Genomic DNA, 17,888 nt, shown 5'->3' on the forward strand with positions numbered 1-17,888 from the left:
TTGGGTTCCGAGTTGTGCCGGAATTTAACTTTCCTCGAATTTTTCCCGATAGTTGTTGCCGTTTTTCTGTGGGGGGATGCTTTGGCCAATTGTTCGGTTCACTTCTGGTGCGACAACATGGCGGTTGTACATGTTGTTAATAATTTGACATCTAAATCCCCTGCCGTTATGCGGCTCGTTAGGGCGTTCACGTTACGATGTTTACAATTGAATATTTTGTTTTCGGCTAAGCATGTTCCCGGCATCTGTAACGGGGTGGCGGACGCTCTGTCTCGCCAACAGATAGACCATTTCCGTCAATTAGCCCCGGAGGCCGACCTGTTGCCAGAGCGCATCCCGGCGGAACTGTGGCTGATTGGGAGGAAGAAGTGAGCCGGGCAATCCATCTTGCGATTGCGCCCAGCACTCAAAGGTCGTATCACCGGGCGGCTAGCCAATTTGCTGTTTTTAGAGAAGGGGCAGGCTTACCAGAGGTTTGGCCCATTCCGGTGGAGCAGTTTTTACAGTTTTGTGTGCATCAGAAGCTTAGGGGCCTTTCGGTGAAATCCATTCGGGGCCAGCTCGCGGGGCTGGCTTTCATGTGTAAAGCCAAGGGGCATCGCGATGTTACCAAGGATTTCCGTATTCAGAAAATGTTGGAGGGTTGGTCCCGCGAGTCCGGACCCCGCGCGGACTGCCGGCAGCCTATTTCGCCTTTCATTCTCAAGGGGCTTCATGCCTCTTGGGCCCTGTTTTGTGGTTCCCCTTATGAAGAGGCTCTCTTTCACAGTGCTGCATTGACTGCCTTTTTTGGGGCCTTCAGAGTATCTGAGCTTGTACCACTCTCCCGCAGCGATACTTCTGCCAGGGCCCTTCAGTTTAGGGACGTTTGTTTATTTAGTGACCGCGTGTCGTTCCGGGTACGTCGTTCAAAGACAGATCAGAGGCAGCACGGCTGCACTGTTACGGTTGGTACGTGCGTGGAGCGCGAGTTATGCCCCGTGGCCGCTATCCGGCTTTACATTGAATTGCGGGGATCATCGGACGGCCCCCTTTTCCGCCACGCCAATGGGGCACCTTTGACGAAGTATCAGTTTTGGGCTATCACAAGTAGAGCCCTACAACATTTGGGCCTTGGGGGGCGCAAATTTGGGACCCATTCATTTAGAATTGGGGCTGCCTCTACTGCCGCAGCTTTAGGCTATGGGGTTGAGGACATTCAGCGAGTGGGGCGTTGGAAGTCAAGGGTATTTCGTTCATATATTCGGCCTTTGCGGTCTTAGGATGTTTTGCTCATTGTTCCACACGACATGTTTCAATTTGGGTTTGTTTTTACCCTTTCTGCAGTCTAATAGTTTTTTCTTCTAGGTGCTGTGGCTGGTGATCAGAGGAAACGGATCCTTATATGCGGCCATAGCATTGTGTTTTGGGCAGCGCATCAGGCCCGAAGGACTCCGATCGGTTCGCAGTTGGGCCTGAGCGACAGAGCTGTCATCACTTGGCAGGGCCGTCGTGGTATGAGATGGCCCGGCCTCCTCCCCCTTTTGTTTAGGGACTTGGGTGCCCCCCCCCGCAGATTTTGGTAGTTCATTTGGGGGAAAACGACTTGGGCCTGATTAAAGGGAAGGCCCTTTCGATTCAGGCCCAGGCGGATTTGGCCTTGATCGGCGAGAGATGGCCGGGAGTCCTGATCTTGTGGTCGGCCATGCTGCCGCGCCGCGTGTGGCGGACCGCGTGGGACCCTACTGGGTTGGAGCGCGCCCGGATCAAGGCCAACAGGGCCTTGAGGAAGGCTCTTAGTGCTGGTCTCGGGGGTTACATGCCCCATCCGCAGATTTCATCCGACATCCCGGAATTATATCGGGATGACGGAGTCCATTTGTCTTCAAAGGGCAACGAGTTTTTTCTAGCTGACTTACGGCAAGGGCTTCTTCGTGTTTTGTAGTTTGGGGTACAGCGGCCTAAGCAGAGGCTTGGCGCTGTCCTTGGCAGTTGGTTTGGGATTATGTTTTGGGGATCGGTGAGCTCCCGTTGCATCGCGCCATTTTGGTGCATGGCTTCCCTGGGAAACTGCAAGCTGTACGGCCCAAGGTTGCTCCAGGGAGTCTTCGGATCCCAGCACGCGGAGAGTGTCCGCATCCCAGGCTGCAGGGCTGTGGGGATGGCGGAGCTCAGGTGCGGTGATCATGGTGCCGGGCCGGCCGGGTCTGAGCCGTTTGGTTGGCTCATACCCGGGGCTCAGGGGGCTCGCCCAGTTTCAGGTCAAGGAGGTGATCGCGTTGACCCCTGGCTCGACCTGTTCTCCAGGTTGCCCTTGCCGTTTAAGTTTAATAAAGTGGCCCTTTAATCCAATCTTGTGTTTGTCTCGTTATTCCGCCTGGGGGGGCAATTCGGCCCTTTCCCAGCCGGGCGGTCCATCGACCGCTGAGGCTGGGGGCCGCCCATTGCCTCCCCGTGCGGATGAGAGGCAATGGGTTTTTCCAAGGGAGGGGGCGAGGAGCGGCCTTATAAGGCTGCTCCCGCCCCCTCAAATGCAGTCGTTTTTTGTTATCGGCCCGCCCACCCGCCCGTCAAGCAGTTCAGGCACAGGCTGGTCGCCCGTTTTAGGGGGCCGGGTAGGAATTTTTCGCCCCCAGACGGATTGGCCTTGTCTGGGGGTGTTTTTGCCTACCTTGCACTGTTGATGTTTGGTACTGGCAATTGGAATGGCGGTGCCGTTCTAGGTTGGTCACTGGCAGTTGGTTTGGGATTATGTTTTGGGGATCGGTGAGCTCCTGTTGCATCGCGCCATTTTGGTGCATGGCTTCCCTGGGGAACTGCAAGCTGTACGGCCCAAGGTTGCTCCAGGGAGTCTTCGGATCCCGGCACGCGGAGAGTGTCCGCATCCCAGGCTGCAGGGCTGTGGGGATGGCGGAGCTCAGGTGCGGTGATCATGGTGCCGGGCCGGCCGGGTCTGAGCCGTTTGGTTGGCTCATACCCGGGGCTCAGGGGGCTCGCCCAGTTTCAGGTCAAGGAGGTGGTCGCGTTGACCCCTGGCTCGACCTGTTCCCCAGGTTGCCCTTGCCGTTTAAGTTTAATAAAGTGGCCCTTTAATCCAATCTTGTGTTTGTCTCGTTATTCCGCCTGGGGGGGCAATATGTTTCATCTGTTAAAACCAGAGTTCCTTCTAAGCTGAGTTAGCGTGAGGTAGCTCATAGTTTTTTAGCCTCTGGCTCACACATATTTGTCTTAGTTCAGGAAAAATGGCTCCAGACCAAACTAATTTATGCAGTAGCTCATAACTTTAATACCAGTAGCTTACGAAGTAGAATTTTTGTTTACAAGAATCTACAGCTTAGAGAGAGCATTGGTTAAAACAGTTGATTTTCAACCTGGATTCAAACAACACATGCAATTTTATCATTTTCCTACTTTTCCTAATATGTCCTCAAACTAAGTTTTAATTCTATAGACTGCACCATCTCAAGTCTGGTCCTAAAGCCTGTTCCTGAAAACCATCCAATGGAACTTCCAAGAACTGAAACAGAACAACCAATACACCACACCTCTATCCTGTTAATCTACAGTACTTTCTAAATGTTGCAGAAGTGCAATGGAAGCTCCCCCGCCCACCCCACACAAGCTACCTCATAGGAAAACAGCAACAATTATTAGACCTGTATCATTGACCTCTCATGCATACTTACTTGCAAAGTCCTATTAATAAATCTGGAGTAGCTGAATGCCTGTCAGATAAGAAATGTGCTTCATTAATAAATAACCCAAGGGCTATAGTGGTATTTGAACTAAGACTACCCAAGTTTATCATTCTATTTACTAGATGACAGTAGGTCTCATAAATAAAAACATCTTCAATCATGTTCCTTTCCAATCTGTAGCATGTACCTATTCTGTAGAAAATGTACCTATTTGAAAATGTACCTATTTTGATTAATCTTAACCAATATGGCAGCTAACAATTGTATAAGAACACCTTATTAAAAAACAGTTAATCACTGTAAAGAAAATGTTAAAAAGCTGATATTTCCAAACCTTCTACTCATCATTTCACTCACATTCTCCTCCTAGGGTGCATTCTGGGGCCTGATGTTTGGTCTAGTCATCGGTCTCATTCGGATGATCATGGAATTTATTTACCGGGTGCCCCCCTGTGGTGAGGAGGACAAAAGGCCATCTGTATTGAAAGACATGCATTACTTGTATTTTGCTATCATCCTGTGTGCACTCACAGCCATTGTTATCTTCTTAGTTAGCCTTTGCACACCACCAGTTCCAGAGGAAAAAGTAAGTAAGACTCTCCAGGATCAAATATCTCCTTTTAAAAACGTTCTCTGTTGACTTTGTTGTCCTAGAATGTGCTGATTTTGGACAGCACTAAAGCAAGCCAGCTTATCCTATAAAGATGACCTTCTTTGAAATCACATTGCTTCTCAGGTATTGTGGAGTTAAAAACTTCTTCAGGGTCAGTGAGCAGAGGAAATGGAACATAGAGTTCCATGCTGGGGGGATACCACAGCGCATTCTATCAAGGAGAGAGGAAGAAATCATATTACAATGGACTGCCAAGCAGGGAATGTAATGGCTCTAATTGAACCCTCTCTCATACTTCAACAAAGACAGCATCAATCTTGAAAGCTAACAAGATTAGTGCCATTGAAGTGCTGGTATTTTGGAAGAGAATGTTCTTTTTCCAACGTGATCTCAATTACATCAAACAACTTTGTTGGTACCATACAACTCTGCTACATGTGCTGAAATAAAATGGTGTGTGCATGTTTTCCCTGCTAGTTTTTTTTTTCCAGAAGCAGTCCAGTATTGGGCTTTTACATGGTCAGAAAACACATAGGCTGAATGGGTAGAGGTGGAACATGGAATTGCAACCACTGTTCCTGCTGCCTAGCTACACACATTCATGTGTCCTGTGTGTTCAGAAACAGAGACAATGGTAACACTCTCCTTCCCTTTCCCCATGTTCAGCCAACCTGGTTTCTGACCTTGTGGGAAAGGGTTTTTTGAGACACTGAATCAGGCAGCAAGGGTACCTCCATAATCTTTTCTAGGTGAGTATTCCTCAAGGATCTGTCTGAACACTTCCATATATGATGAAACAATTCATATTACTTTGGAAAATTCTCAGAAACCCATGTTGGGCTGATCTGGAACCAATCTGGTTTATGTGTGGCTTCAGATTTTTTCTTTAACTCTAAAAAAGTAAAGAAAGGCCAGTTCAGATGCCTAAATAGGTGTGTTGGGAATCCAGCGTGAGGGGACCTATACCAATCTCATCTTATCTATATGTTTCCATAATCTATTAGAATAAATAGAAATTGACTGCATTTAAACCAAAATAATAATGAACTGAAAAGGTCTAATTTGTTGCAAGTCTAATCACTAATTTCCATTCCATACTACTGCTAGAAAGAAAATGATAAATTTTTTACACATACAAAACAAATCATATTTTCAGCCAACGTATTTATAACAGTCCATGGAAATACCATGGTGATAGACAAATGTATAACCCCAGCAGAACTCCTGTTCCTGTGCAACTGTCCCCAATGACATTGTTCTTTACAGATAACCAATAAACAGGAGGGTGAAGAGAGATTTGTATCTGTGTTTTGAGTAGTACCATTAGTGTCTCAAGCTTCAAATGAATTATAGCCCAAGAACAGCAAGCAGAAGCATTTTCCCCTGCTGTTTTGGATGCTTTCCCATCCCTGTGGTGATGGATGCTGAGCCAGAAAACAAATATGCAAAGAATTTGTTAGGTATGCCTCAGAGTTCATATGTCTTCATTGTACATAGCCCATATTGTGTCATGTTGTCCTTGAAAACTCTGCAAAGGTGTTTACAATTAAATTTGAGACTGTGAAGCTGAAACACAACTGCCAGATGCCAGATGGCATTTGGGAAGAGAAGGATTTATTCTAGTTTAACAGCAGAAATGGGTGTGGGGACTTTTCCAAAAGTTTCTTTTAAGAATGGAACTAAAGAGAATAAGAGGAAATGATGGATGACATAGGAAGTGCAATCCTAACATTGTACCAGATTATGAGAGGGGGGGGGAAAGACCAGGTGGTCTGTTAGTTTCCTGCCACAGGTGCATTCTTGAAAAATCATTTTGCCCACTATAAATGGGCAAAATGGGCCTTTGTCATTGGTACCCAGCACATTTAGTTATCATTTGCTACTTTATATATTGCTAAATAGATAGCAGTAGTAAGCATGCTAATTAAGCATGCACATGTTTGGTATATAATTGGAAAGTGCAATATCTAATTGCTGATGCATAAAAGTTTGTGCAGACATGTTTTCTTAACACTTTTTCCATGGTATGTTTCTCTTAACCCAACATTTTTCTCTAAATGATTGACATTCTGAATAACACAAGTTAAAAGTTGCCAGGTCTTCCACCTAGAGATGGTACCACTTGCTATCAAAGCTACTGGAACACTCATCCTGCTACTTGATCTCTTTACCTACCCTTCTCTCCCACATGGCATAGCATGCAGAGTACTTTTATGGACTTAAAATGGACAAGAGAGGAGACTGCATCAAGCAAACAATGGAGCAGTAGGTTGAAGATTCAGTGGAGGCATTTACTTTTGGTACTACTGAGATTTTAAAGAGATAGATGCTCTTTTCAAGTGGAGATTGAGAAATCCTAGATTGGCACAAATGTTTGTCCTATACAAAAAGAAGAAACAAGAGTGTCTCTTGGCCCTGCATCACTTTCAAATCAAACAAATAAATCCTTTTAGACTGACAACATTAATTATATCTACACTTAATGGCTTGATTTGTGGCTTCCTCTAAAACTATTTAATCATAATGTAGTTTTCCTTCTCTCCACTCTCCATTAATGCTGGGAAGAGGAAAATGTCACTTGGATCTTTTTTGTCTTCTAACTTCATCACATTCAAGTTAGATTTAACAAGTAACATAACAATCGTAGATCTATTCCCAAATTGGCTAGTTTGTTCCATAGAAGGGATCTATTGATAGAATTGAATGCACCTCATAAGTCTATAAAAGTTGTGTATATTTTACCTTTTAGATACATGCAGGACTCTTTTTCTAACAGGAGCTCTTCTGCATATTAGGCCACGCCCCCTGATGTAGCCAATTCTCCTGGAGCTTACAGTAGGCCCTGTACTTACTTATCTGTGTTCCAGTTCTTACTGGAACTTCTCTCGCTAGGGTGGGAAGAGAGCATTTGACTTATGAGTGATCAGAACAAGAGCATTACCAGCTCATGTGTTTTGTAGGAGCTGCTGAAGATGGATCTAAGCTGAGTTAGTGCAAGCTAGCTCACAATTTTTTAGACTCCGGCTCACACACTTTTGTCTTCACTTAGAAAGGGTGGCCCCGGAGCAAACTAATTTATGCAGGAGCTCACAAGACTTCACAGCTTAGAGGGAGTATTGTTTAAGACCCAGCTTTTTTAGCCTCCAGCTCACACATTTTTTGTCTTCTCTCAGGAAGGGTGGCCCCAGAGCAAATTAATTTATGCAGGAGCCAAATCGCTTGCTCACAACTTTAATGCCAGGAGCTCACAAAGTAGTGTTTTTGCTCACAAGACTGCGCAGCTTAGAGGGAACGCTGCCTCAGATGTCTGCAGATTTCTTTTAAGGCCCTTGGGTAGCTGGGCAAGGAGGGGGAAATCTCTATTCTAGCGAAAATATGTAGGTCAAAGCGGTGTGTTACTGGAAAGTGCCCGTAAGTGGCAGCCAAGTTACGGTGACCCTGCATGGGGTTTTCAAGGCAAGAGACCAACAGGAAGTGGATTTGGCACTTCCTGCCTCTGCCTAGCAGCCTTGGACTTCCTTGGTGGTCTCCTACCCAAGTACTAACCAGAGCCGACCCTGACTTAGCTTCTGAGACCTGAGAAGATCAGGCTAGCCTGGGCCATCCAGGTCATGACAAGAAGCATTCAGAGGTGGTTTGCTGTTGCCTGCCTCTGCGTAGCAACCCTGGACTTCCTTGGTGGTCTCCCATCCAAATACTAACAAGGACCCACCCTGCTTAGCTGCCGAGAACTGATGAACTGAGGCTAGCCCGGATTGGTCAGATCAGGGCCCAGTCAAAAAAGACAAGACTAAAATTGGCCAGTAATTCTGACTTGATGTAAGACATCTTCATCCGTGTTGATTCGAAGAGTGTGATATTGTGCCCTGGCCTTTGTGGAGGGAGTGATGTGGCCTCCTTCTATGGGAGGGATGGTGGCTCAGTGGTAGAGCATCTGCTTGGGAAGCAGAAGGTCCGAGGTTCAGTCCCCGGCATCTCCAAAAAAGGGTCCAGGCAAAGAGGTGTGAAAAACCTCAGCTTGAGACCCTGGAGAGCCACTGCCAGTCTGAGAAGACAATACTGACTTTGATGGACCAAGGGTCTGATTCAGTATAAGGCAGCTTCATATGTTCATATGTACTAAGAGCCCTCTATGCTCTTGAAGTATTGGCTACATCAGGGGGGCATGGCTAATATGCAGAGGAGCTCCTGTTAGAAAAATAGCCCAGCATGCATCTAAAAGGTAAACTATACACAACTTTTAAAGATTTATGAGGTGCATTCGATTCTATCAATAGATCCCTTCTATGGAACAAACTAGCCAATTTGGGAATAGATCCACGATTGTTATGTAACTTGTTAAATCTAACTTGAATGTGATGAAATTAGAAGACAAAAAAGATCCAAGTGACATTTTTTCTCTTCCCAGCATTAATGGAGAGTGAACAGAGGGAAAGCTACATTATGATTAAATAGTTTTAGAGGAAGCCACAAATCAAGCCATTAAGTGTAGAGTCCTGGATGCATGGAATATTTCTCAGCCAAAAAAGCAAGTGTAAGTGCATGGTCAAGAGTAGAATGTCCAGAACAAAAACCCACTTGTTCTTTGCCCGGGAGATTATTACTGGACATCTACTCAGAAAGGTGATTCAGGGGTGCTTAGACTCTAATTTCCCTAACTGAGAGTAGACTTATAGGATGATAATTTCCTGGAATTTTGGGGTAACCTTTTTTGAAGATATGAACAGTAATAGAAGTAAGCCAGGAGTTTGGTAGTATCCCAAATTTATGAACTAAAGTAAACAAAGGAGCTAATGTTTCTGACCACCAATCTGGATAGTTTTTTATAAGGTCAGCAGGGATGCCATCGGGACCTGGGGCCTTACCCGATATCATAGAAACAATGAGTTCAAGGATCTCTTCTTTGGTAACCGAGAGCCAAACTGGCATATTGGGTGGAATTTGTAGATTGTCAGGGACGTCAGACAGTACTGGATGTGCCAGCAAGTTGGAGTAATGAACAATCCAGTCAGAGACGGAAATTGGAGAGGAGTGAGTTGTACAAGATTATGAGCTTGCTCATGATACCAGCATCCAGAAATCTTTCGAGTTCCTTGTATGGGAAGCATGCCGTAATCTGGTCCAGTTCTTCAAAGCACTGTCTCCCCCCCCCCCCCCACCGAAAAAATAGACATCCTTTTTTTGCCTCAAAATAGAGGGCAGCTAGTTCAGGAGAGAAATGAATGCATAACAGAGAGCCAGGCTGGGGCTTGAATCCCGCACGCCTTGAAAGGTGCAGGGGAGGCGACCATCAGCTCCTCCGCCCCCCAATCAGCCTTCCTGCACTGCTGGAAGGCTGAGCGAGTTCTTCCATAGGTATTCCCATTGTTCCATCTGAATATCTTTATGTTAATTGCCCACTTTATCATTTGAGATTTAATCACTTCATCCTCTGTAGACCATTTCAATAATAATTTATATACCTTTGAAATTATTTTTTCATTATCGCCAAACAGCATTCTTTCTACTTCAGTTTGATCTTGTCTTATTCCTTTATTCCTTCATTCCTAATATCCTGTTCAAGCAGACTTTTAATTTGTTGCAATTGAAACCAATTATACTTATAATCCAGTTCTTCCACTGATTTTAATTCCACCTTGCAGCCTTGTATTTTTAGCAATCGTTTGTATGTTATCCGTTTTCCTTCCTCAATATCAGAATATAACTTCATTACTTCTGTCGGCACAATCCAAAGCGGTTTCCTCTCATCACCATTTTTCTTGTATTTCAACCATGTCTTTAACAAATTACTTCTTATATAATGATGTAAGAAAAAACCATCCATCTTACTTTTCCCATAGCATAAGTATGCATGCCAACCAAAAGTATTTCCATGACCTTCTAATGTTAATAATTTTTTATTTAATAACATTATCCAGTCCTTTACCCACACTAAACAAACTGCATCATGATATAATTTTAAATCCGCCACTTGAAAACCTCCCCTTTCTTTTGCATCCGTCAAGATCTTCATTTTAATTCTTGGTTTCTTGCCAGCCCATATGAATTCTGAAAGTTTCCTCTGCCATTTATTAAATTGTTTATCTTATTTCACTATTGGAATTGTCTGGAATAAAAACATGATCCTTGGTAATACATTCATCTTAATTGCCGATATTCTACCCAGTATAGACAGGTTCAACCTATTCCATTTTAATAAATCTCCATCAATTTTCCGCCAGAGCTTTTCATAATTATTCTTGTATAAATCAATATTTTTGTTGTGATTTCTACTCCAAGATATTTTATTTTAGAAACCACTTCACAATTTGTTAAATTTTGTAATTCTGCCTGTTTATTCTTTGACATATTATTACATAAAATTTTTGACTTTTCTTTGTTCACATAAAAGCCTGCCAGTTCACCATATTCTTTGATTTTTTGAAGCAGCAACGGTGTAACTTGAGTCAGGTTTTTGTTTATAAACATAACGTCATCTGCAAAGGCTCTGTATTTGTAAGAACAACCTTTTAATTTCAGACCCTCTATCTCCTTATTGTCAGCTTGTGTTCAAATTGATATTAACCAGAATGCCTAAATTGTTGTGTTGCTTACTAACCCTGTGAACTGTAACTATAATTTAGCTGGGAGAGCAGGAGAAGTGGGGGGGGGGGGGGGAGGAGCTTGGTGCCAAGAGCTGTAAAAGTGTTTGAAGTGCAAACTATGTGGCCAGCTCTCAGCCGATGCGAGGCCGCCGGTGGGGGAGAGAGAACGGACGTGGCTAGCTATGCAAGATATCAGGGTGCGAACTTCACACCTCTTAGAAGTAGAATGCAACAGTATTGTGAGGATGATCTAAACCCCCTAGCTTTGATCCTGGGCCATAAAGGCCAAGCTAGTTTGTGTGTACCTTATCACTTTCAAAGAACTCTCGTAGCAGTAACATGTATGTATCCAATAAATGAAACTATTTTCAAATGAAAAAGAGTCTGTCCATTGTTGGAGCGTCCATGAACCCTACGCTGACACTTATCTTCTTGGACTTGCGAAAGCAATAACTCTAAAGTCATTATAAATATCAATGGGGATAGAGGGCATCCTTGTCTTGTTCCTTTACTGATTACAATTTTCTCTGTCAAATCTGCATTAATACAAAGTCTTGCTTGTTGGTCAGTATATATCAGTTTTACCATTCGCTCAAAGTCTTCACCCAATCTCAATTTCTCCATTACTGCAAACATTTATTTATTTATTTGGAATTTATATCCCGCCCTTCCCACCAGGTGACTCAGGGCGGCTTACAACATGTAAAAAACTAACATATAAAACTAGCATAGAATATAAAATTAAACATAAATAGTATTTCATAATTTACGTAGTTAAAATCTAGACATTTATCACAGTTATATACATAAACATTAAACCATACAGCGATCTTACAGCTACACTCAGTTCAAGTTCAGTGCCGGTTAGTTGTGGGCCAGCCGGAAGAGGGCTGTCTTACAGGCCCTGCGGAATTGAGCAAGGTCCCGCAGGGCCCTTACCTCTTCCGGCAGCTGGTTCCACCAGGAGGGGGCCATTACGGAGAAGGCCCTGTCCCTTGTAGTTTTCAAATGGGCTTCCTTTGGCCCGGGGACAACCAGGAGATTTTGAGTTCCCGATCTCAGTATTCTCCGGGGAACGTGTGGGAAGAGACATAAATTCCCAATGTACATTGTCAAAAGCTTTCTCTGCATCTGCAAAAAACAAAGCCAATTCTTTTTCTGGATGTTTATCATAGTATTCAATTATATCAATTACAGTTCTAATATTGTCTCTGATCTGCCTTCTGGGAAGAAACCCTGCTTGCTCTTCTTTAATAAAGTTATTCAAATGCTGCTTCAGGCATTCTGCTAGTATACTAGCATATATTTTATAATAATTATTAAGTAATGAAATTGGTCTATAATTTTTTACATTTGTGGCATCTCTGTCTTCTTTCAGAATTAATGAGATTACTGCTTCTTTCCAGGTATTAGGTAGCTTCCCCTGAACTCTTATAATGTTCATCAATTTCAGAAGCTTTGGAAGTAGAGTCTCTTTCAAAACTTTATAATACTTTGCTGTAAATTCATCTGGACCAGGAGCTTTCCCCAATTTAATTGAATTAATTGCAGTCTCTATTTCTTTTTCAATCGGGTCATTTAACATTTTCTTCATGTTTTCGGTTAAAGGTTTTACATTTATTTTCTGTAAAAATGTCTCTATTTTTCCTTTATCCACCAAGTGGCTTTTAAACAATTTCGCATAATATTTATAAAATTCTCTTTTAATTCCTTCCTGATCCACAATTTCTTTATCTCCCGAAATTATTTTATTGATAGTTTTATTTTTCCTTTTTCATTTCATTTGCCAGGCCAAGTATTTTCCCGGTTTCTTAGCGCTCTCAAAAGATTTTTGTTGAAGCCTTTTTAAATTCCATTCTACTTCTTTGTTTAATAAATGTCTTAGTTGTTCTTGTAGAATTGTAATTTCCTTTGAGATTTTCTTTTTTCCTGGCCTTTTTTTTGAGTTCCCTCTCTCTCTTTCCAATTTCTTTTGGTAAATCCATCATTTGTTTTCCTTTAGCTTTTTTGTCCTTATTATTCAGTGTGATTAAAATGCCTTTCATTACTGCTTTGTATGCATCCCACACCGTTTGGTATTTGACATCATTATTTTCATCTACTTGAAAGAAAGCTTTGGTCTCCTTCTCCAGAGCCTCTACTACCTCTTTTTTTCTGCAGTAAGTCTTCATTTATCTGCCATCTCAAAGTCTTTTTAGCATCAAAGGAGCAACTAGCTGATCAAGCTGAAGACCTATAATAAGCCTAGCTAATGTTTTGTGGGGTTTTTGTTCTTTACTTGTGTTTAGGCAGATACTGGAGCTGGATTCTGCGATTTGGCCACACTTAAGGAAAAGTTACGAGTTTTGAGAAAACAGAGGATTTTTCTGTAAATATTGCTGTTTCAAATTTGAATCATTGGGATTGTGGTTAGAGGCTAAGGGAAAGTATTTTAGCAATCAGGATTTGGAAAGCTGAGTTAGACCCCTGTGAACCGGAGTGAATGGGGAATGTCTTATGAACATTTCATAAAAGATGAGGAGGAATGGGATCATGAAACCCAATTCAATGCTCTGAGTAAGCCTTGGCTAAATACACCTAGGGCCTCGCCAAACACAGACCTTTTGGTTTTAGAGAGTCAGGAACAACTTTGTCCCCATTACTGCGTGCAGGTTTGGGGTTATAAAGCACCTGCCATAGCTGTGCTTCTGTTATATAGCCAAAAGTATCCCCGATATGGATACCAGAAGCAAGTGGAAACTCTGGTGAGTTTTAAGGCAAAGAGAGGCTGCCCTGCCCAGATGTGGATAATGTGTGGAAGGTCCCCTCAATGGAATAACTTGTGCTGGAGGTGTAGAATTAACAAATAGATGTCTGCTGTAGGTAGTGTTGTGTATGTGGCTGGCTGGCTGGCTGGAGGAGCAAGTGGTTGTTTGATATTTGCTATACTACTCTGTGTGGGAGACTGTATAAGAGAGACTGTAGATTCCAGATGAGTCTGGTCAGCTTTTAACTGAAGTAAAATGTTGAGAAGCCTGGTGAAAAGAGATGACACAGAGTTTAACTCTGGTGGAAATTTATTCAAGTGGTTAACAAGCTGGCTTCCTAGTTTTTTTTATTTTTATAATCATAATGTGCGTTGTCTTTTGTGGATGTGATTGGTGTTTGCCTGGGTGCATGCAGATTCTAAGGACAGGCTGCATAACTTCAACCACCACCCCCCACGTGTTGGTACCTATGGATCCAGTATATGAAATGATGAGGTCAACTCGGGAAAGGTATGTAAGGGATCAGGCAATACTGTGATAAATCAGGTAAGCCTGAAAGGGGGGATTGAAGCAGGACTGAAATAAAAATATATTAAATAAAGTAAATTGAAGGCCATTAATTAGGCACAAGGACAAGAAAGCAAAAGGGCAAAGAAATTTTAAAGTGCTTGCTAGGTGTCTCTGTGAAATAATCATTCTAGATTGCTAAAGTAGGGAAAGTGACGTTTGTAGGAGCATAAGGCAGCAAAAGAGGAAGTTAATCTTTGGCCCACCGCAACTGCCGAAAAGAGCAACTAGAAACTTGCTGGAATAAGCATTGAATCATATACCTTGGAAAATCTTGGGATCAGGTCAAATGGGCAAATGTGTTTTTTGTGAAAGATATTGCTGCAAGAGTGTTAGCAACATCAATGCCATGTATGGAAAGACCCTCCCTGTCTCCTCCTTGTTCCTTTAGTAATATGATGCTTGTAATGATGTATAGGATGTGGGGTTGTCCTTTCCTGTAATTGGGCGAGCGTTTACTGGAAATGATTGTCTGTGACTATAAAACTGTAGACCTTCCTGCAATCGGGGCTCCCAGATGTGTTCAGACATGAGTCTGGTCTGGGGTCCATGTCTCTCTCGGCTTGGCTTCGCGAACGAAGATTTAAGAAGGGTGCAATAGTCCACGTCTGCTGCAGGCTCGCTGGTGGCTGACAAGACCAATGCGGGACAGGCAGGTCCAGCCACAGTGGCTGCAGGGAAAAGTCTGATTTAGGGTTGGTGCTGTAGCAGTGCGATTCTTCCTCAATCTCCTTTTGTCCTCAAGACCAGCTATGCGTGCGTCCATGTACACGTTAAATAAACCGCTCTTTCTTCCTGATTTTGCCTGTGGCCTTGTTTCTGTCTGACCACCAGCAGCTAAGGTTGCTGCTACATTAGCACTCTCAGAAGATTTTTGTTGAAGCCTTTTTAAATTCCATTCTACTTCTTTGTTTAATAAATGTCTTAGTTGTTCTTGCAGAATTGTAATTTCCTTTGAGATTTTCTTTTTTCCTGGCCTTTTATTGAGTTCCCTCTTTCTCTTTCCAATTTCTTTTTGTAAATCCATCATTTGTTTTTCTTTAGCTTTTTTGTCATTATTCAGTGTGATTAAAATGCCTCTCATTACTGCTTTGTATGCATCCCACACTGTTTGGTATTTAACATCATTATTTGAGGAGGAAACTGAAAGGAAAGGTACATACGGTCAAAACCCTTGGGGAAGCTTGGACACTATTTAAAACTATAATCCTAGAAGCTCAGATAAAATACATACCACAAGTTAGGAAAGGCACAAACAGGCATAAGAAAAGGCCTGCGTGGTTAACAAATAAAGTACTGGAAGCTGTAAAAGGTAAGAAGGACTCCTTTAAGCAGTGGAAAACCAGTCCAAGTGAGATTAGTAAAAGGGAACACAGGCTGTGGCAAATCAAATGCAAGACTGTGATCAGGCAGGCAAAAAGGGACTATGAGGAGCATATTGCAAAAAACATAAAGACCAACAATAAAACTTTCTTCAAATATCTTAGAAGTAGGAAACCAGCCAGGGAGGCAGTGGGGACCTTGGATGACCATGGGGTAAAAGGATTACTGACGGAGGATGGGGAAATGGCTGAGAAGCTAAATGAATTTTTTGCCTCCGTCTTCACTGTGGAAGACGAGAACTTTTTGCCCGACAAAAGAGGAGGTCCTACAACTGATAGACAAATTAAAAACTAATAAGTCGCCGGGTCCGGATGGCATACATCCGAGAGTTCTGAAAGAACTCAAAGTTGAACTTGTGGATCTTCTAACAAAAATCTGTAATCTTTCATTGAAATATGCTCCGTTCCTGAGGACTGGAAGGTAGCAAATGTCACCCCCATCTTTAAAAAGGGTTCCAGAGGAGATCCGGGAAATTACAGGCCAGTCAGTCTGACTTCAATACCGGGAAAGTTGGTAGAAACCATTATCAAGGACAGAATGAGTAGGCACATTGATGAACACGGGTTATTGAGGAAGACTCAGCATGGCTTCTGCAAGGGAAGATCTTGCCTCACTAACCTGTTACATTTCTTTGAGAGGGTGAACAAACATGTGGACAAAGGAGACTCAAAAGATGTTGTTTACCTTGACTTCCAGAAAGCTTTTGATAAAGTTCCACATCAAAGGCTCCTTAGAAAGCTTGAGAGTCATGGAGTAAAGGGGCAGGTCCTCTTGTGGATCAAAAACTGGCTGAGTAATAGGAAGCAGAGAGTGAGGAGTATAAATGGGCAGTCTTCGCAGTGGAGGACGGTAAGCAGTGGGGTGCCGCAGGGCTCGGTACTGGGTTCTATGCTCTTTAACTTGTTCATAAATGATTTAGAGTTGGGAATGAGCAGTGAAGTGGCCAAGTTGGCGGATGACACTAAATTGTTCAGGGTGGTGAGAACCAGAGAGGATTGTGAGGAACTCCAAAGGGATCTGTTGAGGCTGGGTGAGTGGGCGTCAACATGGCAGATGCAGTTCAATGTGGCCAAGTGCAAAGTAATGCACATTGGGGCCAAGAATCCCAGCTACAAATACAAGTTGATGGGGTGTGAACTGGCAGAGACGGACCAAGAGAGAGATCTTGGGGTCATGGTAGATAACTCACTGAAAATGTCAAGACAGTGTGCGTTTGCAATGAAAAAGGCCAACGCCATGCTGGGAATTATTAGGAAGGGAATTGAAAACAAATCAGCCAGTATCATAATGCCCCTGTATAAATAGATGGTGCGGTCTCATTTAGAGTACTGTGTGCAGTTCTGGTCGCCACACCTCAAAAAGGATATTATAGCATTGGAGAAAGTCCAGAGAAGGGCAACTAGAATGATTAAAGGGCTGGAGCACTTTCCCTATGAAGAAAGGTTGAAACGCTTGGGACTCTTTAGCTTGGAGAAACGTCGACTGCGGGGTGACATGATAGAGGTTTACAAGATAATGCATGGTATGGAGAAAGTAGAGAAAGAAATACTTTTCTCCCTTTCTCACAATACAAGAACTCGTGGACATTCGATGAAATTGCTGAGCAGACAGGTTAAAATGGATAAAAGGAAGTACTTCTTCACCCAAAGGGTGATTAACATGTGGAATTCATGCCACAGGAGGTGGTGGTGGCCACAAGTATAGCCACCTTCAAGAGGGGTTTAGATAAAAATATGGAGCAGAGGTCCATCAATGGCTATTAGCCACAGTGTATGTATGTATATAAAATTTTTGGCCACTGTGTGACACAGAGTGTTGGACTGGATGGGCCGTTGGCCTGATCCAACATGGCTTCTCTTATGTTCTTATGTTCTTATTTTCATTTACTTGGAAGAAAGCTTTGGTCTCCTTCTCCAGAGCCTCTACCACCCCTTTTTTTCTGCAGTAAGTCGTCATTTATCCGCCATCTCAAAGTCTTTTTAGTATCCTTCACAAACCACATTATTGGGTTGTGCTCTGCACTTATTTTTAGGAAGAATCTCTATTTTTTTTTTGTTATCAACCCCAAATTTGTTGTAATCCATAACATATCAATCCTTGAGAAAGAGTTATGTCTTGCTGAAAAGAACGTATCGTCTCGCACTGTAGGGTTCCTTTCTCTCCAAATATCCACACAGTTTTCTTGTTTAACTAGTTCAAAAAAAAGATTTTGGCAATTTCCCTTCTTTATTTTTTTCCCCAGATCTGTCCAAAATATTCTTAACTGTTCTATTAAAGTCTTCCATTATCATAATTTGCTCATATGTCACTTGGTCAA

General features: G+C 42.9%; 1 protein-coding gene across 1 annotated transcript in view; it reads left to right on the forward strand.

Annotated features, from left to right (window-relative positions):
* SLC5A9 (solute carrier family 5 member 9) overlaps positions 1-17,888 on the forward strand; it is a 221,397-nt gene that overhangs the window by 136,488 nt on the left and 67,021 nt on the right. The window contains exon 13 of the mRNA XM_060231788.1: positions 4,048-4,263. Within this exon, the coding sequence (XP_060087771.1) occupies positions 4,048-4,263 (216 nt within the window). The remainder of the gene's footprint in view (positions 1-4,047; positions 4,264-17,888) is intronic.

This window comes from Heteronotia binoei, chromosome 2, assembly GCF_032191835.1.
Source record: "Heteronotia binoei isolate CCM8104 ecotype False Entrance Well chromosome 2, APGP_CSIRO_Hbin_v1, whole genome shotgun sequence".
In the NCBI taxonomy this organism is placed as follows: domain Eukaryota; kingdom Metazoa; phylum Chordata; class Lepidosauria; order Squamata; family Gekkonidae; genus Heteronotia; species Heteronotia binoei.